The sequence below is a fragment of the Salvelinus fontinalis genome, chromosome 18 (assembly GCF_029448725.1).
Source record: "Salvelinus fontinalis isolate EN_2023a chromosome 18, ASM2944872v1, whole genome shotgun sequence".
NCBI classification, from domain to species: Eukaryota; Metazoa; Chordata; class Actinopteri; order Salmoniformes; family Salmonidae; genus Salvelinus; species Salvelinus fontinalis.
Window position 1 is genome coordinate 52,800,593 of NC_074682.1, and position 21,129 is coordinate 52,821,721.

Here is a 21,129-nt window from a genome sequence, read left to right on the forward strand (position 1 = left end):
CAGCTCATGAAACATGGGACCAACATTTTACATGTTGGGTTTACATGTTGGGTTGATATTTATTGGATGAAAGGAAAAGTCCACACTCCCTGAAATATTCTTTAACTTTTAATCTTATTTTTTGGCAGCTGAGGACAGAACAAAACTTAACAAATATTTCAGTGAGTGTTTTTTTCCCTCCCTTTCTTCCATTATTTATTTACACTTTAAACAGGCTATTGTTTACCCTCTTAATACAGTAACATCAGAGATGGGACCAAGTCACTATTATTCGAGTCACAAACAAGTCTCAAGTCGAGTCCCAAGTAGAACGGGTCAAGACTGGAGTAAAGTCCAAGTCGTGCATTCTAAGATCAAGTCAAGTCGAGTCACACGTTTTTAAGTCAAGTTTCAAGTCAAGCAAAACAAAATATCTATACATGCAACGACTTGTTCAACTACAATTCTTTGTCTATTTAATGAGGATACCTGACAGCTCTTTTGGTTATTTTGTCTACAACATATTTTTATTAGCCTATGTAATTGGGGCGGCAGGTAGCCTAGTGGTTAGAGCGTTGGTCCAGTAACCGAAAGGTTGCGAGATTGAATCACCGAGCTGACAAGGTTAACATTTGTCATTCTGCCCCTGAACAAGGCAGTTAACCCACTGTTCCTAGGCTGTCATTGTAAATAAGAATTTGTTCTTAACTGGCTTGCCTAGTAAAATAAAGGTAAAATAGGAAGTCAGCATCAAATCAGCTGAAGGCAAGGCAGGTTGACGTCCTTCGAATGTAGATGTATTTACAGCTCTTGGTGATCCAATATCGTATAAAATATACAAGTACATTTACCAAATATATATGCGCAAAATCTCAAAAGAAATAGCCTCCTGTCCTATCTGAGAAATCGAATCTGTCTAAGAGGAGCTCAAACACCAAATAAGCACTTGGCTCCCAGGACCATACCAATTGTCAATTATAACTAATAAACTGGTTCTACAATGTAAAATGCTATTTCCACATCCATTGGTACATTCGTCTTAATCAGACTGCATGATTATTAAGGATATTTAAACGCCACGCATTCATGCAACAATCATTCAACGTTATTCTGACTCCCAAGCTGGTTCTGTGCGCCCGCGAGCGCTCCTATTACACACAGCAAAACAATGAGCGACATGGCTATAAAATGAAACTGTATTGTAGGACTATACAACTTCAAACGGGAGCTGCATATTTGGTTGTTTTTATTTTGAAACTGCTTTCATAGGCTGCTGTAGATTGTAACATGTTTACCTCAATAAGGGCTGGTTGTATGGAAATTAAACAGCAGAGGTCGCTGTGTTAAAAAGAAACGCTCCGCTACATCAACTAGACTACTCTCGCGAGTCGCGATAGTTCCGTTCCACTATCCGGTGGCGGAGACATCCAGGGGAGATGGCGGCCAGAGGTAGTTTTCAATCGGCTCCAACGGGAGGTGGTGGCGGGGGAATGGGACCCGGACCCCAGGTGCAAGGTGGAGGACCAGGCATGGGACCTGGAACTCCTGGTGGAAGGATGGGACTCTCATCGGGCGCACAGAACCACCTTTACCGATCTCCGATGCCTGGGCCTGGATACCCGGTGAGCCACGATTCAACGGCTAACGTTAGCTAGAACAAAGCCGTTTTCAAAGCGGTAGTTAGCCTATACTGTACTAATGATACGTAGTTAACGACGGGGTACGGTGACGTTACTCGTAAAGACCCCTGATTACCATCCTTGATTTATTGTTTTGTGGCTATTCGCAATGTTATGTTTATGCACAACTAGGTAGTTAACTACTGTAGCTAACTACACTTTGTAGATGACCACCACCACCACCTACCGCGCTAGCTATGAGCTAAGTCTGTCCCCAAGTGGCGGTTAAAACTAATACGTTAGCTAAACTAACTCGCTAACTGTCTAACTAACTAGCCCATTTGCTAGTAGTTTGGCGTGTGTTAGCCAAAAGCTATCTGGGTAGCTAACTAAGTAAAATTTGATTTGAGTTGTCTGGTTTTAAATCCGCGGTTGCCAGAAGATACAGAACCTCCCGTTACTTCCGTTTACACAAAGTTGCACTGGGGTCAGGACGCAATCATGGTTACATTATTAAGAATGTGTTAGTAAACTCATTGGCTATCTACTCTGATTTCAGGGCACTCTTGTCTGAGTGTGCCAGAGCACAGAATAACTGATTAATAACCCTACCTACATGTACATATTACCTAAATTACCTTGTCTAACCTGTACCCCAGCACATTGACTCAGTACCGGTACCCCAATAATGATTTTGTAAATATATATATATATATATATATATATATATATATATATAGTCGTTATTGTATTGTTACTTTTTTTAAATGTTCATTTATTTAGTAAATATTTTCTTAACTTGTTTTTCTTAATTGCGTTGTTGGTTATTAAGGGCTTGTAAGTAAGCATTTCACAGTAAAGTCTACCTGTTGTATTCAGCGCGTTTGACAAATAAAATTAGATTTTTTTTATTTGAATTCAAAAACCTGTTGAATTTGATGATGTCAGCAGAAAAACAATTAAAATGGTTGCCAGCAACACAGTCACTAACTAGATAACATGAAAACAGCATAACCAGCTCTTGTAGGGCAAGTAAAATGGTCAGTGAGGTGTTCTTCCAATTGTGTCTGGAAGTAACTAGCTAGCTAGCCAACTTTAGCCAGTTAAGCATTGAGGGAAGTTTTTGAACCCATATCTTAAGCCGCTCACCACTGTGTCTTAATGTGACCCTGATAGCGTTCTGACCCCAGTGCAGCGCAGTGTAAACAAGCGTAACTGTAGGGTCTGTATATTCTGGCAACATCTGCAGATGATTGAATGAAAGGTGGTGTGTGCATCTCTACCACAGATGAGATGTATAAATGTGAAGCATCCACTTGGCGTTTCCACTCACTACCAAATATGGTAGTGAGAGGAAGGCCACTGTCCAGCATTAGAAGAAGATGGAACGAGATGGATTTTGGCCGACATTCTGCTAATTTTCCCATCGATGAAACATTTGATCACAATACAGTTTTCTATTCCCAAAACTAAAATCTGTTATGATCAGAGTGGACTATGTTTAGTAGACTTAGGCTTATTGAGTTGTATATAGCACATGCACACTTCACATAGGCGTTCCATAACGGAACTATGTAGATGTATGCTAGAACGTGCCAATAGGATCTCGCTAGCTCGTGCTTGGCTCTGCCCACCTCCTTGCTTGTTCTGCCCACTATGACTCATTTGTTCCCATTGGAAACGGCAGGCTGTGGTGTATCTGGGTTTAGTTTAAATCTTTGTCTCTACTGTAGTCATCAGGTGTTCCCAAACGTTTTTTTACTCAGGCCCTCCTTCCAGCATTGGGGAACATATTTTCTCTAAATATGCTTTGTTGTACAGTTTAAAAGTAAAATACACAGCATTTCAAACAGTCAGCAATAATCTATTAATCCAGGGTTTGTGAAGTTATACCTAGGCTAAATATAAGCCTTCCACAACCATGAGAACTACTAATAATTTAATTATTAGTGGTTCTCATGGTTGTGGAAGGCTTATATTTAGCCTAGGTATAACTTCACAAACCCTGAATTAATAGATCTGGCTTTCTAGTCTGTCTATGAAAATGCCCTTTTCTGTTACAAGTTTAACTAGAACCATGCAAGATGCTCATTCACTAATAATGACTAACTTCTTGTTGCAGGCATTAGGCTATAGAAAATGAACACAGATCTCATCAATAATCTCTCAAGCCTACATTCTCGTGACTAGCCAGCTAATCTTTATATTTCAAGTTTAGCCAACTTGAAATTGGAACGGCGACTGCGAGCCTAATCGCCCAACATCAGTGCCCTCCCTCACAAATGCTCTTGTGGCATTTCCACTAGATGTTCCAACATCAAGAGGAAAGCCTTTCCAGAAGAGTGGAGGCTGTTATAGCAGCAAGGGGGGGGACCAACTCCATATTAAGGCCCATGATTTTGGAATGAGATGTTCGACGAGCAGGTGTCCACATACCTTTCATCAACTATGTTTCTATTACTGGGCGTTACAGGGTAACGTTGGTTTATACAAAACTCTGTCATATATGTTTAAATGAATCTGCTCTTGATGATACTGTCTTTGTTCTCGATTCGGAGAAAGGGGTGTCTTTATAAATGTCCATGTCCAGTTGCTGGTGGTCCTATAAAAAGCTGAAATATATTAAATCCATATTTTGTATCGAGTGAGAAATGCCTCTTGCCTCTGTGTAGATCTTTGTTTTGGTCACATTGTGTGACACGCGAGCAGTACATTTAGATTTAATATCTTTCAGGGTTTTCTCTGTTTCCATTATCATCATCATTAGGTATTCTAACTCAGCCGAGCAGAACCTAGAGACTTCCTTAATACTAGAGATTGCGTACCGGCGGTTGTTAACACACCTCCCCCCTTGAGCTTACCAGACGCTGCTGCTCTGTCCTGGCGACGCATAGAGAAACCAGTATATTATCCATGTCTTTGTTCAGCCACGACTCTGACAAACAGGATATTATAGTTCTTCAGGTCCCATTTGATAGTATAATCTCGAACAGAGCTTGTCTAGTTTCTTCTCCAGTGATTGTACATTCGCCAAAAGAACAGAGGGTAGAGGCGGTTTATGTACTCGCCGGTTTTAGTTTCGTCAGGGTGCCCGCACGTCGACCTCGCACTGCCTCGTTCTCTTCCGAGTCGCCAGAATATTATGTCCTGGTCCAATGTGAGCCGTATGTCCTGAGCCTCTGACTCGTTGAAGTAGAAATCTTTGTGTTAGTTAGTGATCACTGTTCTGATGTCCAGAAGCTCTTTTGGGTCATAAGAAACCATTGTGGTTAATAATAGTTAAGTTTCATTGTTAATAGTTAATATCAGAGCAACAAAAAAAAGCACAAAATAGCAGAATTGATCCGGAGCCCGTAAAATGGCTCCTATCCATTGCAGCACCATTCTAATGCATTTAGAATTACAAGCAGGTTAGTGTAAACATATCTATGGCAGCGTTTGGTATAAGCTAACCCAGCAATGGCAACTTTGATGGGGGTGGGGGGACACAAAACTCATGAGGGGCTGCAGTGGCTCGGGGTCTACGTCCCCACATCCATACCCACATATGCAGTTATTCCCCTGAAAAGCATTTCTCAGTGAAAGAAAGATCTGTCTACTTTTGTCTCATGTCACTGCCTGGATCACAAAATCCAACCTCACCTCACCGGGAGCAGTGGCGTCCTTCCTCGTCGTTCTGCCACACATTCTATAAGCTTCAGAACAACTCCCTAGTTGTTGTGTAGAAAGCCAAGGTTGCACAGACGTGTAAAATCGATTAGTTGAGAATTTTAATGGCTGTTGAATTCTTCATTCCACTCACACACAGTAACGTCCATTTATTACTGAAAAGATACATCGACATTGCAGTTTACATGCCAAGAAAAACAATCAATGTCCTTCTGCTCTCTTGAAGACCGGGCAAAGGGTTTGCAGATGAAATGGCAATAAAGAGCAAATTTTTTCATATAGCATTTGACACGCTTCGGTGGTGAGTTCTCGTCCAGCAACTCCATCTATTAGTGTAGAGAATCACACACCTCTGCTTTAGAACCTTGTCTATATACATGACTCACTGAAATCACTATGGTGACAAATGTGAGAATACATTCTCCAATGTGGATGAAAACTAAGGAATAAATAGATGGCTGAAGGTAGGGTGCAGGGTCATGGTCATTAGACTGAAACAGGGAGAAAACTACCTGGTCTTATCCAATGAGGGTACATTTACACAGGCAGACCAATTCTGATCTTTTGCCCAATTATTGGCAAAATAGCTGATCTGATTGGTCAAATGACCCATTTAGAGGAAAAATAATCAGATTTTGACTGCCTGTGTAAATGCACGCACATTTTTGTTTTCCATTAAATAACATTTTGAAACATTTGACCACAGGTGTGCCCTAATGAACACGACCCAGGTGTTGTGGTCTGTAGACAGACGTGTAGACAGACGTGTAGACAGACGTGTAGACAGACGTGTAGACAGACGTGTAGACAGACGTGTAGACAGACGTGTAGACAGACAGAGGCTGCAGCTTGCAGTAGAGAACAGGAGAGGGTAGAGCTGAGACACAAAAAAAAGAAAATTAGAGACGTCGCCTTCCTCTTACTGCCTCATTTAGCTGTACGTCATTTATTTTGGGGGATTCTGCTACAGAACGTTATTGTAGATTGTTCTGGAACCATTATTTGTAGGGATGCGCCGATATCCGATATTTTCCTTGCCCAAAAAAAACTGATAACCGATATTTACAATTTTAGCAGCCTTTTTAAGCATTCTAGTACAGTTAAATAGTTAACACACACACACACATGGACGCAGCGTCCTAAGGCACTGCATCTCAGTGCAAGAGGCGTCACTACAGTCCCTGGTTCGAATCCAGGCTGTATCACATCCGGGCATGATTGGGAGTCCCATAGGCCGGCGCACAATTGGCACAGCGTCGTTCGGGTTTGGGCGGGGTAGGCCAAAAAGTTATTTTGTTGGCATTTATGTATGTCCCCATTACCAGTAAAACATAATCAAAACCTCTTTCTTTCACTTACTTGCTGTGCTGTTTCATTGTTAATTTTTTCAGTTGTTTCATTCTTGACCAGGATTTCATCATACATGTCAAGCAGTGAAGTTTCAGCTCTGAAATACAGTGTAGACATTGTTAATGACTATTGTAGCTGGAGACAGCTGATTTGGATTTTTATGGAATATCTACTGCGCAAACTTGCTCTAACCAGAATCGAAAGTGGGAGGCCCCGGTGCACAACTGAGCAAGAGGACAAGTACATTAGTGTCTCGTTTGAGAAACGGACGCCTCACAAGTCCTGAACTGGCAGCTTCATTAGTACCCACAACACACTAGTCTCAACGTCAAGAGGCGACTCCGAGATGCTAGCCTTCTAGGCGGAGTTCCTCTGTCCATTGTCTTAGAGCCAGTTTGTGCTGTTCTGTAAAGGGAGTAGTACACAGCGTTGTACGAGATCTTCAGTTTCTTGGCAATTTCTCTCATGGAATAGCCTTAATTTCTCAGAACAAGAATAGACTGACGAGTTTCAGAAGAAAGGGCTTTGTTTCTGGACATTTTGAGCCTGTAGTCAAACCCACAAATGCTGATGCTTCAGATACTCAACTAGTCTAAAGAAGGCCAGTTTTATTTCTTCTTTAATCAGAACAATAGTTTTTCAGCTGTGCTAACATATTTGCAAAAGGGTTTTCTAAATATCAATTAGCCTTTTAAAACGATAAACTTGGATTAGCTAACACAATGTGCCATTTTAACACAGGAGTGATGGTTGCTGATAATGGGCCTCTGTACACCTATGTAGATATTCCATAAAAAATCTGCCGTTTCCAGCTACGATAGTCATTTACAACATTAACAATGTCTACACTGTATTTCTGATCAATTTGATGTGATTTTAATGGACAAAGAATCTGCTTTTCTTTCAAAGACAAGGACATTTCTAAGTGACCCCAAACTTTTGAACGGTGGTGTATGTATTTGATCAAAACAGTAAAACTATTCTCTCTCTGAGTCAACTACTCACCACATTTTATGCACTGCAGTGATAGCTAGCTGTAGGTTATGCTTTGAGTACTAGAGTCATTATCTGATCCTTTGATTGGGTGGATATCATGTCCGTTCATGCTGCAAGAGCTCTGATAGGTTGGAGAGTGTCCTCCGGAGGTTGTCATAATTACTGTGTAAGTCTATGGAAGTGGGTGAGAACCATGAGCCTCCTATGTTTTGTATTGAAGTCAATGTACCTAGAGGAGGACGGAAGCTAGCTTTCCTCCAGCTACACCATGGCGCTACCCTATGTTACACCCCTGAAAAAGGGGAGAAAGAATCACGAGTGTGATACGGAATGTTTACTCATTGAAACTTTTAGTGCAATCATTTTACATAAGTAACACATTTGACAGAATAACAGATCTACAGGATATAGATAGTTTTGTAGGGTACAAGGCTTATTCAAGTCACAACAGTATACACTGTACATCACTGAAACAAATACTATTTTCAATATAACTGTCAAGCACAAAGCTTTAACTCAGTAAACATAACTTAATTTATCAACAGGCAATAAAGTGTTTGAAAAACCATTACACAAATAACACAAAATCTCTTATTAACAACGCACATGTTCATTCACAATCGACATAAAATGGCAGCTACGTAGCAGTACCTAGCAGTACAAAGCTAGCTGCAACCGAGCAGGGCTCATATTACTCTCTGCAAACTTAACTAACTTCCTCAATATGTTACTAAGACACACCTTAAACACTCTTGACATGTTAGCGAGTTATTACATTTAAATTACTCTTTTTTTTTAATCATCAATAACGTACCTGAAAAAGGGGAGAAAGAATCACGAGTGTGATACGGAATGTTTACTCATTGAAACTTTTAGTGCAATGAGAAAAAGACCGCGATTTCTCCGTGAACTTGAGTGGAGACCAGAGCAATCGATCTCAGGCTCATAGATTAAGAGCATTTAGTAGATCACAGATTAACACTTTTACCCACGACAAAGTAAAGTAATCAACATAACGTTTACACATTCCTCTCACAATTGTACCCTTTGTACGCTTGACGGATTTTAACACAATTATATGAATGTTATCAATCTATCAACTAATACTGAATGCATGATCTTCTTAACCTTAGATGTTTTAAGATCCTCACATACTATGAACTTACTAATACTTTTTAATGTATAACAGGCTATGAGTATTTTCCTTTAACCTGTCACACCTACAGAGTGCTGAGTCTACTGTAGACCTTCACTGGGGGAAAAAAGTGTAGTATAATCAATTATTTGGTGACATGAATATATTTAGTATAGTTTTATCTTAAAAGGTTAACTTTTATGTTTTACAGTTTTTTTAGTTTTTATGAAATTTACTGAGGACGGTCCTCCTCGGAGCCTCCTGCTATATCATATATTTCTCACGTCGTAATAGTATTAATGGGGCCACTTTACAACCGGAGTAGGCTGTAGTTAGTGTGGTTTGATGTGCCAGCGGAGCGTGCCATTTGCAGTGAGGAGGCCTTCATCAAGTAGCCTATGCCTAGCGCTGGAACGTTTTTGTAGGACATTAGGCTACATTTTACTGATAGCCACGTGTAGGCTAATTTGATTAATCTATTGAGCAGCAATATCATATTTAGAGTTCGCAATCTAGTTTTGAGTTCTCACTTCCTCATTTGGTGAATAATATAACAGAGGTCGGCAAGTTCTCTGAAAATAAAAAATAGACATGTTAACCTAATTCTGGATCCTGTTTTGACAGGTTGCACATGAAAATATCAATTATGCATTTCCTGGATATGTTGAATGAACTAGCTTACTATAATCATAGACTATATCATCTCAGTTGTTTTACTTGGCACTGGAAAAAAAAATTCTAGAGCCTTGCTGATAATGGAAAGTAACTAACTGTACATTAAACATTTTATTATTTTTGTATTTGTTGTTGTCGAGCAAAATGGGTTACATTTATCGCTGTAACTTTTTGTCCATATCACCCAGCCAGCACCCCTAAAAATATTTTTTTAATTTATTGGGGATTTGTCGTTGTTGGAAAAATGGGTCATTTTATCACGATATGGCTTTTTTTTAAATATATATACTGCCCATCACTAGGAGAGGGCAGAGGGCTTCATTGTTGATGAGCAAGGCACACATCACAGCCCCCCCTCCAAGTCTGTGGAGAGGAGAGGAGAGAGAGTGTGTGCATCAGCGGTGATGTGAGCAGAACAGATCAGGCAGCCCTCCCTCCAAGGCTGCAGAAAGGAGAGGGAAAGAGAGGTGTGCCTCTGGCTGGAGCCGTACCGGTCTGTTCTGAGGGCGTCTCCTCTATCCTCTCCTCTGCCTACTAGCTACCGTCTCTATATAAGTACTCATGCATTCAGAAACACGAAGTCGCCTGTTTGAGTTCCTAGCACATGGATTGGTGAGTGTTTTGGTTGTGTGTTATGGATGATTTTTGTTGATATCGTTTTTTATTAGGATTTCTTCCTGTGAAATTTACAGGATATTTCACCTATAGCCTTATACCTGAAATATGTTTTATTGGGTAGTAAAAAGATACATTTTGTTTCTTATTTAAGGCTTTGCAAACTTTACATAATTTTAAGATGACTATTATGTTTTTTATTGTGAATGTAAAATAAGGTGGCCTTGATTCAATATAAAAATAAAAAAAATATTTAACCTTTATTTAAGTAGGCAAGTCAGTTAAGAACAAATTATTATTTCAAATAATGGCCTACCAGGGAACAGTGGGTTAACTGTCTTGTTCAAGGGCAGAACGACAGATGTTTACCTTGTCTGCTCGGGGAGTCAATCCAGCAACCTTTCGGTTACTGGCCCAACGCTCTAACCACTAGGCTACCCCAAAATGTACCCTTTAATTCCAGTGGACAAATAGCAAAAGTGACCTTTAATTCCAGTGGACACCTAGCAAGAGGCTGTTTAGCAGTGGTTTTTTAGCACACGTAATCATAGAGTTTGCGAGACAAATACACACTGGATTGATAAAAAGAATCATATCATTCTGGCAGGTAATTGTAGGCTACTTTGTAGTTAACATTTATTTGAGAATGTTTTTGGGGAAAGCCTTCAGTTTGCATTAGCATCACGGCTAACTGCTACAAAAAGCGCTAGACATGCGCCACACACACACAGGGGCATTCTAGTTGCCTCTTCAGAAAGTGGCAGGAAATACGAATCACTGATGCATTCTGTTCATGTCTTTATGATAAACTTGGGCAAATTTTATCAATGTTCAATACATTTAGTTGATTCCCTAAGTTCAATACATTTTAGTTGATTCAATACCTTTTTGAATATTGATGAATTCCGTTTTAATGCTTGGATTTCGTGAATGTCCTAATTATCATATTTGGACCAGAATGAGTCTCTAAATGCAGCCACTGACTGATGAGTCACTGTCTGGCAAACCCCGACGTTCCTTAGAAAGGAAACCAAAGAAATCCTTTGGTTCACTTGTCCTGATGCGATACCATGGACATCATATAATCACATTGCATAATTTATGAATGTCAGCGGCATATAGAAGACCAACGTTGTCAGTTCAACACCTTTTATAAACTAGTTAACCCTTGCTGTTCAGTTGTCAATAAAAGAAGGCTGGCCATGCGAAAAAACGCTAAATTAAATTCAACGTATGTGCCAGAACAATAATTAGGTTCAAAACTCAGACGTACCGGTAGGATTTTCAAACGTTTGCCTGCCGACAGTCAATCTCGTGTTCACACAGCAAAGACCTTGGGAGTTGTCAGCTACTCAGCCGTGTTAAAATACTCCAAACCAGAAGGTGGCAGCAGCGTTGTTTGGCAATGCATAACCTGTGCTTATTGCTTATGGTCTAGATTCCAAGCTATCTGCGCTGATGTTGCTATTGTTGTAGAAATTCCTTGTTGTTACTAGCCAGATGGCCACAGCTAGATAACTACCTAGCAAGATGACGAAGAAACTATTTAATTCACTCCATTATCCCATACTGCCAGTGCAAGCCCATAGCCAAATGTTTAGCTCGCTCGCTAAGGACATTGCGCTAACCCGGCAGTTAACACAGGCAGCTGTTTCATGGAAACTAGCTAATCAATACTAGCTACAGTTGTTAGCTAGCATGGAGGAAGTATTTAGTGTTGTGTGCATTGCGTCTGTGCACTTAGCTAGCTACCATCCCATAGCCTACATATGAAGTGTGACTGGCTCATCTGTGGATGTACAGAGAAAACACCCTCTTCCTCTTTTTTGGGGCTCCCCCGCGCAGGGGGAGTAAAAACTCAACGGACACCATGAAAGCTTAAACCAAGTTTATTCTTCCCAGAGGATCAATACAGCTGCATTAGACAAAGTGATACAGGCCATAAACTTTTATTTCTCCCTTAACATGACCTGACCTGATGCTCGCTTTGTGACTGACAGGTGACTATCCTATCAATAGATTGCTATAAGATGCATATCGTTCATTCTCGCGGGAGAAGGCTTGAGGGACTAGCGAATTTAAACTTTTAAATTAAAAGTAGCCGGCTGAAAACGCAAATGGAAAACACCATCTGTTGTTGAACACATTCGGTAGACTGCAACTAAAGGATAATGTTTAGTCTAAGGCAGAAGTAACACCTGCAAAGATGAATATACCAGTAGATGATAGAACATTATAAAATAAAACTGTCTCTTCTCTCCCTTCTCCAGACTCTAACCCCTCCCTGTCTCTTCTCTCCCTTCTCCAGACTCTAACCCCTCCCTGTCTCTTCTCTCCCTTCTCCAGACTCTAACCCCTCCCTCCCTGTCTCTTCTCTCCCTTCTCCAGACTCTAACCCCTCCCTGTCTCTTCTCTCCCTTCTCCAGACTCTAACCCCTCCCTGTCTCTTCTCTCCTTCCTCCAGACTCTAACCCCTCCCTGTCTCTTCTCTCCTTCCTCCAGACTCTAACCCCTCCCTGTCTCTTCTCTCCTTCCTCCAGACTCTAACCCCTCCCTGTCTCTTCTCTCCCTTCTCCAGACTCTAACCCCTCCCTGTCTCTTCTCTCCTTCCTCCAGACTCTAACCCCTCCCTGTCTCTTCTCTCCTTCCTCCAGACTCTAACCCCTCCCTGTCTCTTCTCTCCTTCCTCCAGACTCTAACCCCTCCCTGTCTCTTCTCTCCCTTCTCCAGACTCTAACCCCTCCCTGTCTCTTCTCTCCTTCCTCCAGACTCTAACCCCTCCCTGTCTCTTCTCTCCTTCCTCCAGACTCTAACCCATCCCTGTCTCTTCTCTCCTTCCTCCAGACTCTAACCCCTCCCTCCCTGTCTCTTCTCTCCCTTCTCCAGACTCTAACCCCTCCCTGTCTCTTCTCTCCCCCCCTCCAGAGACCAGGTGGGATGCCACCCTCCAGCCGTATGACACCCCAGGGTCCGCCCATGGGGCCTCCAGGCTACGGCTCCAGCCCCGTGTCCCGACCAGGGATGCCTGGCGTCATGGATCCCTCCCGTAAGAGACCTGCTCCCCAGCAGGTCCAACAGGTCCAGCAACAGCGCAACCAACAGTAAGATCTGACTAGCCATCGGTATTTGTTATGTTAGGCTTGAATGGATTTACTTCAACAGTAATATTTTACGTTGCTACCAGGAGATGAGGGACATTAAAATGATTATTAGTTTACTATGATTATTTGTCCTCATTCAGAGTTGACTGTATCTTTGTGTGTATATAAAGTGCGTACAGGCCTTTTCGCTCCTTATAAACTCCCACTGTATTGTTTTGTTCAATTGCAGTACCAAGAAGAAGAAAATGGCGGATAAGATTTTACCTCAGAGGATCCGGGAGCTGGTGCCAGAGTCTCAGGCCTACATGGACCTGCTGGCGTTTGAGAGGAAGCTGGATCAGACCATCATGAGGAAACGTCTGGACATCCAGGAGGCACTCAAGAGACCCATCAAGGTAACAAATATGGAGTTATGTCCTCACTAGGGCCAAGGCCTGTATTCATAAAGCTTTTCAAATCAAATTGTATTTGTAACATGCGCCGAATACAACCGGTGTCAAGTGTCAAGTAAATAAAATAGAATATAAAAGTAACAAATAATTAAAGAGCAGCAGTAAAATAACAATAGCGAGGCTATGTACAGGGGGGTACCGGTACAGAGTCAATGTGGAGGCTATATACGGAGGCTATATACAGGGGGTACAGACTCAATGTGCGGTTGCACCAGTTAGTCGAGGTAATATGTACATGTAGGTGGAGTTAAAGTGTCTATGCATAGATAATAAACAGAGAGTAGAGTATAGTACAGTGCTGATAGGATCATTCCCTTTTAGATCCTAATGAATAACATTAGATGGACAGGGATGATTTTATAGGCTACAATTCAGGCCCAGGATCTTTTCCTGACCGACAAGGTGGCCAGACCAGGAAAGTTCAGGGTCTGAGTTGTAGCCTATAAAATGGGACTTGGGAGTTTTCCCTGGTCTCCCATGAGTTTTCCCTGGCCTCCCATGTTTTGCTCTGAAGGTAATACACATTTTGATAGTGAAATTCAACATGACTGGGCTTCTTGTGTTTCAGCAAAAGCGAAAGCTTCGTATCTTCATATCCAACACCTTCAACCCTGCCAAGCCCGACGCAGAAGACGGAGAGGGCACTGTTGCATCATGGGAGCTGCGTGTCGAAGGGCGCCTTCTTGAAGATGTAAGACTAATTAGTAGCCATATGTTTGTGTGTGTTGGGGGTGTGTGTCTGTGTGTTGACAGATAGTGTCTTGTGTGTGTTTATAACTTGGTGAAATGTCTGAAAAATCGTTTTCTTTCTCAGACTGCTGTGTCCAAGTATGAAGCCACCAAGCAGAAGAGAAAGTTCTCTTCCTTCTTCAAGTCTCTGGTCATCGAGTTGGACAAGGACCTCTATGGGCCTGACAATCACTTGGTCGAGGTAAAAAGATGTGGTTTAATGTTCGGATATAAAAATGCATGATTTAGATCTGTTTTCATGAATAGGGGATCAATATTAGCTCATTTCCACCGCCACTCTTCTCAACCATTTTGTCTGTAGTAAACTCTAATGGTATTCTGTTGTAAAGAAACAAAAAGGACTAATAAAGTTTATTTTCTCTTGTTATAGTGGCACAGGACTGCGACCACTCAGGAGACAGACGGGTTCCAGGTGAAGAGGCCAGGGGATGTGGGCGTACGCTGCACTGTCTTGCTCATGCTGGACTATCAGGTAAACACACCTCTAGTCACAACCTGCTAAAGTTCTAAACTATTTGGTTGTAATATCAGCACTTGTTGAAAATTGTAGTCACAACTACAAATGTCCAATTATTCCATGCAAAACAATTGCTCACATTTATCTCTTATCAGAGATATACAGCTAGTAACTGTTTAGTTCTATCATCAGAGATATACAGCTCTGTTATACAGCTAGTAACTGTTTAGCTCTGTCATCAGAGATATACAGCTCTGTTATACAGCTAGTAACTGTTTAGTTCTATCATCAGAGATATACAGCTCTGTTATACAGCTAGTAACTGTTTAGCTCTGTCATCAGAGATATACAGCTCTGTTATACAGCTAGTAACTGTTTAGCTCTGTTATACAGCTAGTAACTGTTTAGTTCTGTCATCAGAGATATACAGCTCTGTTATACAGCTAGTAACTGTTTAGCTCTGTCATCAGAGATATACAGCTCTGTTATACAGCTAGTAACTGTTTAGCTCTGTTATACAGCTAGTAACTGTTTAGTTCTGTCATCAGAGATATACAGCTCTGTTATACAGCTAGTAACTGTTTAGTTCTATCATCAGAGATATACAGCTCTGTTATACAGCTAGTAACTGTTTAGCTCTGTCATCAGAGATATACAGCTCTGTTATACAGCTAGTAACTGTTTAGCTCTGTTATACAGCTAGTAACTGTTTAGTTCTATCATCAGAGATATACAGCTAGTAACTGTTTAGTTCTGTTATACAGTTACAAACGGTTTAGCTCTGTTATACAGCTAGTAACTGTTTAGCTCTGTTATACAGCTAGTAACTGTTTAGCTCTATCATCAGAGTTATACAGCAGGTAATTGCGTGCTTTTCATGATCAGTAAAGCATCTGTTGATCATGTAATTTCAGATGCGTTAGGGTAGCCAAACTGTTTGGCATGTTAGATGTCAAGCTCTTTCCAAAAAGCCTAGCTATCGGCAACTAGCCTATTTTTATTCACAACTCGTCCTGGTAAACGCCAGTTATCACCACTATAGATGGCATCTAGTTTATCCCCTGGAAGTTAGCTTGTCCACTAGCATTATTGACCTGATCTGGTGTTAGCTTGTCCACTAGCATTACTGACCTGATCTGTTGTTAGCTTGTCCACTAGCATTACTGACCTGATCTGGTGTTAGCTTGTCCACTAGCATTACTGACCTGATCTGGTGTTAGCTTGTCCACTAGCATTACTGACCTGATCTGGTGTTAGCTTGTCCACTAGCATTACTGACCTGATCTGGTGTTAGCTTGTCCACTAGCATTACTGACCTGATCTGGTGTTAGCTTGTCCACTAGCATTACTGACCTGATCTGTTGTTAGCTTGTCCACTAGCATTACTGACCTGATCTGGTGTTAGCTTGTCCACTAGCATTACTGACCTGATCTATTGTTAGCTTGTCCACTAGCATTACTGACCTGATCTGGTGTTAGCTTGTCCACTAGCATTACTGACCTGATCTGGTGTTAGCTTGTCCACTAGCATTATTGACCTGATCTGTTGTTAGCTTGTCCACTAGCATTACTGACCTGATCTGTTGTTAGCTTGTCCACTAGCATTACTGACCTGATTTTGTGTTAGCTTGTCCACTAGCATTACTGACCTGATTTGGTGTTAGCTTGTCCACTAGCATTACTGACCTGATCTGGTGTTAGCTTGTCCACTAGCATTACTGACCTGATATGGTGTTAGCTTGTCCACTAGCATTACTGACCTGATCTGGTGTTAGCTTGTCCACTAGCATTACTGACCTGATAGCAAACACCAGACAAGCTAAGTAATGCTAACTAGCTAGCCAATTTTACGTGGTCCATCAATCAATGTAGCCTGTCATGTCTGTCAGTAGCAATCGTGATTAAACGCTCTTAAAAACAACGTTGAAAAGGGGATAATGTTGTAAGCTAGCTATGTTGGTAGGATAAAATAAAGTAAATCACTTGCCACCAGTAGACTAGCCAACACAACATGGGCATATGTGTCCTTATGCTGCTTGACAGGCAGAGCCGCACAAAGATGGAACATTTTCCTAAACTATTTGTCGGGTATAGTACACAATTTTATATTTGTAGTTCTGTGCTCTTTATTGTGATGTTTTATTGCTAACGACCTATATGAACCAGGCGTTCTTGACCGCTAGGCCTTTCTCAACATCTCTCCCAAATACATGCTTGTCATTTGCGTTTTCAGTTTGATGGTGTAATGCCACTGCTAATTTCACTTCTCTCTCACCAGCCCCCTCAGTTCAAGCTGGACCCTCGCCTGGCCCGTATGTTGGGGATCCACACCCAGACCAGGCCGGTCATAATCCAGGCCCTCTGGCAGTATGTTAAGACCCACAAGCTGCAGGACCCCCACGAGAGAGAGTTCATCAACTGTGACAAGTACCTGCAGCAGGTCAGAGTTCATCAACTGTGACAAGTACCTGCAGCAGGTCAGAGTTCATCAACTGTGACAAGTACCTGCAGCAGGTCAGAGTTCATCAACTGTGACAAGTACCTGCAGCAGGTCAGAGAGCAGTAATTCTCCTCTTTGTTCACAGCTGGTTGGAAGATCTAAGCCTTTCTTGGGGAAAATAGAGTCTTTCCCCCACGTTGGTATCTGTAATGTTGAGGATTTGTTATATAACCTGATGGACAGTATGTTAGTAACAGGATTTTTCCATTTCATCATCTTTATGGGTAAATGTGTCTTATGTTGTCCTTAGCCCAAACACATCATAGACCTCTGACATATGATCTTTATTAACTGTCCATAGCCGAAACATAAAAAGCACAATATTGAAATCCTTGCATGTCCAGTTGTTGAGTAATAAAGTTGTGTTTTTATCTATGTTGTTGTAGATCTTTGAGACCCAGCGTATGAAGTTCTCTGAGATCCCACAACGTCTACACGCTCTGCTGATGCCTCCAGAACCTATCATCATTAACCATGTCATCAGGTAGGACTAACCTATCATCATTAACCATGTCATCAGGTAGGACTAACCTATCATCATTAACCATGTCATCAGGTAGGACTAACCTATCATCATTAACCATGTCATCAGGTAGGACTAACCTATCATCATTAACCATGTCATTAGGTAGGACTAACCATTACCTCCAGCAACAACACCTCACTATGCCCTCCTCGCCACTAGGGTCAACACCTCACTATGTCCTCCTCGCCACTAGGGTCAACACCTTACTATGTCCTCCTCGCCTCTAGGGTCAACACCTCACTATGTCCTCCTCGCCTCTAGGGTCAACACCTCACTATGTCCTCCTCGCCACTAGGGTCAACACCTCACTATGTCCTCCTCGCCACTAGGGTCAACACCTCACTATGTCCTCTTCGTCACTAGGGTCAACACCTCACTATGTCCTCCTCGCCACTAGGGTCAACACCTCACTATGTCCTCCTCGCCACTAGGGTCAACACCTCACTATGTCCTCTTCGTCACTAGGGTCAACACCTCACTATGTCCTCCTCGTCACTAGGGTCAACACCTCACTATACCCTCCTCGCCACTAGGGTCAACACCTCACTAGGGTCAACACCTCATTATGTCCTCCTCGCAACTAGGGTCAACACCTCACTAGGGTCAACACCTCACTATGTCCTCCTCGCCACTAGGGTCAACACCTCACTATGTCCTCCTCGCCACTAGGGTCAACACCTCACTATGTCCTCCTCGCCACTAGGGTCAACACCTCACTAGGGTCAACACCTCACTATGTCCTCCTCGCCACTAGGGTCAACACCTCACTATGCCCTCCTCGCCACTAGGGTCAACACCTCACTATGTCCTCCTCGCCACTAGGGTCAACACCTCACTATGCCCTCCTCGCCACTAGGGTCAACACCTCACTATGTCCTCCTCGCCACTAGGGTCAACACCTCACTATGTCCTCCTCGCCACTAGGGTCAACACCTCACTATGTCCTCCTCGCCACTAGGGTCAACACCTCACTATGCCCTCCTCGCCACTAGGGTCAACACCTCACTATGTCCTCCTCGCCACTAGGGTCAACACCTCACTATGTCCTCCTCGCCACTAGGGTCAACACCTCACAATGTCCTCCTCGCCACTAGGGTCAACACCTCACTATGTCCTCCTCGCCACTAGGGTCAACACCTCACTATGTCCTCCTCGCCACTAGGGTCAACACCTCACTATGTCCTCCTCGCCACTAGGGTCAACACCTCACTATGTCCTCCTCGCCACTAGGGTCAACACCTCACTATGGCCTCCTCGCCACTAGGGTCAACACCTCACTATGTCCTCCTCGCCACTAGGGTCAACACCTCACTATGCCCTCCTCGCCACTAGGGTCAACACCTCACTATGTCCTCCTCGCCACTAGGGTCAACACCTCACTATGCCCTCCTCGCCACTAGGGTCAACACCTCACTATGTCCTCCTCGCCACTAGGGTCAACACCTCACTATGTCCTCCTCGCCACTAGGGTCAACACCTCACTATGCCCTCCTCGCCACTAGGGTCAACACCTCACTATGTCCTCCTCGCCACTAGGGTCAACACCTCACTATGTCCTCCTCGCCACTAGGGTCAACACCTCACAATGTCCTCCTCGCCACTAGGGTCAACACCTCACTATGTCCTCCTCGCCACTAGGGTCAACACCTCACTATGTCCTCCTCGCCACTAGGGTCAACACCTCACTATGTCCTCCTCGCCACTAGGGTCAACACCTCACTATGTCCTCCTCGCCACTAGGGTCAACACCTCACTATGGCCTCCTCACCACTAGGGTCAACACCTCACTATGTCCTCCTCGCCACTAGGGTCAACACCTCACTATGTCCTCCTCGCCACTAGGGTCAACACCTCACTATGCCCTCCTCGCCACTAGGGTCAACACCTCACTATGTCCTCCTCGCCACTAGGGTCAACACCTCACTATGTCCTCCTCGCCTCTAAGGTCAACACCTCACTATGACCTCCTCGCCACTAGGGTCAACACCTCACTATGCCCTCCTCGCCACTAGGGTCAACACCTCACTATGTCCTCCTCGCCTCTAGGGTCAACACCTCACTATGCCCTCCTCGCCACTAGGGTCAACACCTCACTATGCCCTCCTCGCCACTAGGGTCAACACCTCACTATGTCCTCCTCGCCACTAGGGTCAACACCTCACTATGTCCTCCTCGCCACTAGGGTCAACACCTCACTATGCCCTCCTCGCCTCTAGGGTCAACACCTCACTATGTCCTCCTCGCCTCTAGGGTCAACACCTCACTATTTCCTCCTCGCCACTAGGGTCAACACCTCACTATGCCCTCCTCGCCACTAGGGTCAACACCTCACTATGTCCTCCTCGCCACTAGGGTCAACACCTCACTATGTCCTCCTCGCCACTAGGGTCAACACCTCACTATGTCCTCCTCGCCACTAGGGTCAACACCTCACTATGTCCTCCTCGCCACTAGGGTCAACACCTCACTATGTCCTCCTCGCCACTAGGGTCAACACCTCACTATGTCCTCCTCGCCACTAGGGTCAACACCTCACTATGTCCTCCTCGCCACTAGGGTCAACACCTCACTATGTCCTCCTCGCCACTAGGGTCAACACCTCACTATGTCCTCCTCGCCACTAGGGTCAACACCTCACTATGTCCTCCTCGCCACTAGGGTCAACACCTCACCATTGCCTCCTCGCCACTAGGGTCAACACCTCACTATGTCCTCCTCGCCACTAGGGTCAACACCTCACTATGCCCTCCTCGCCACTAGGGTCAACACCTCACTATGTCCTCCTCGCCACTAGGGTCAACACATCATTATGGCCTCCTCGCCACTAGGGTCAACACCTCACTATGCCCTCCTCGCCACTAGGGTCAACACCTCACTATGTCCTCCTCGCCACTAGGGTCAACACCTCACTATGTCCTCCTCGCCACTAGGGTCAACACCTCACTATGTCCTCCTCGCCACTAGGGTCAACACCTCACTATGTCCTCCTCGCCACTAGGGTCAACACCTCATTATGTCCTCCTCGCCACTAGGGTCAACACCTCAGTATGTCCTCCTCGCCACTAGGGTCAACACCTCACTATGTCCTCCTCGCCTCTAGGGTCAACACCTCACTATGTCCTCCTCGCCACTAGGGTCAACACCTCACTATGTCCTCCTCGCCTCTAGGGTCAACACCTCACTGTGTCCTCCTCGCCTCTAGGGTCAACACCTCACTGTGTCCTCCTCGCCACTAGGGTCAACACCTCACTATGTCCTCCTCGCCACTAGGGTCAACACCTCACCATTGCCCTCCTCGCCACTAG

At 43.6% G+C, this 21,129-nt stretch overlaps 1 protein-coding gene across 1 annotated transcript in view; it reads left to right on the forward strand.

Moving 5' to 3' along the window:
- The first annotated feature begins 1,368 nt into the window (after positions 1–1,368).
- The window catches only part of LOC129815741 (SWI/SNF-related matrix-associated actin-dependent regulator of chromatin subfamily D member 1-like), a 51,242-nt gene continuing 31,481 nt past the window's right edge, over positions 1,369–21,129 (forward strand). Inside the window, exons 1-8 of the mRNA XM_055869824.1 lie at positions 1,369–1,601; positions 12,964–13,139; positions 13,369–13,534; positions 14,160–14,282; positions 14,406–14,522; positions 14,712–14,813; positions 17,077–17,238; positions 17,685–17,782. Of these exons, the coding sequence (XP_055725799.1) occupies positions 1,416–1,601; positions 12,964–13,139; positions 13,369–13,534; positions 14,160–14,282; positions 14,406–14,522; positions 14,712–14,813; positions 17,077–17,238; positions 17,685–17,782 (1,130 nt within the window). The 5' untranslated portion in view covers positions 1,369–1,415. The remainder of the gene's footprint in view (positions 1,602–12,963; positions 13,140–13,368; positions 13,535–14,159; positions 14,283–14,405; positions 14,523–14,711; positions 14,814–17,076; positions 17,239–17,684; positions 17,783–21,129) is intronic.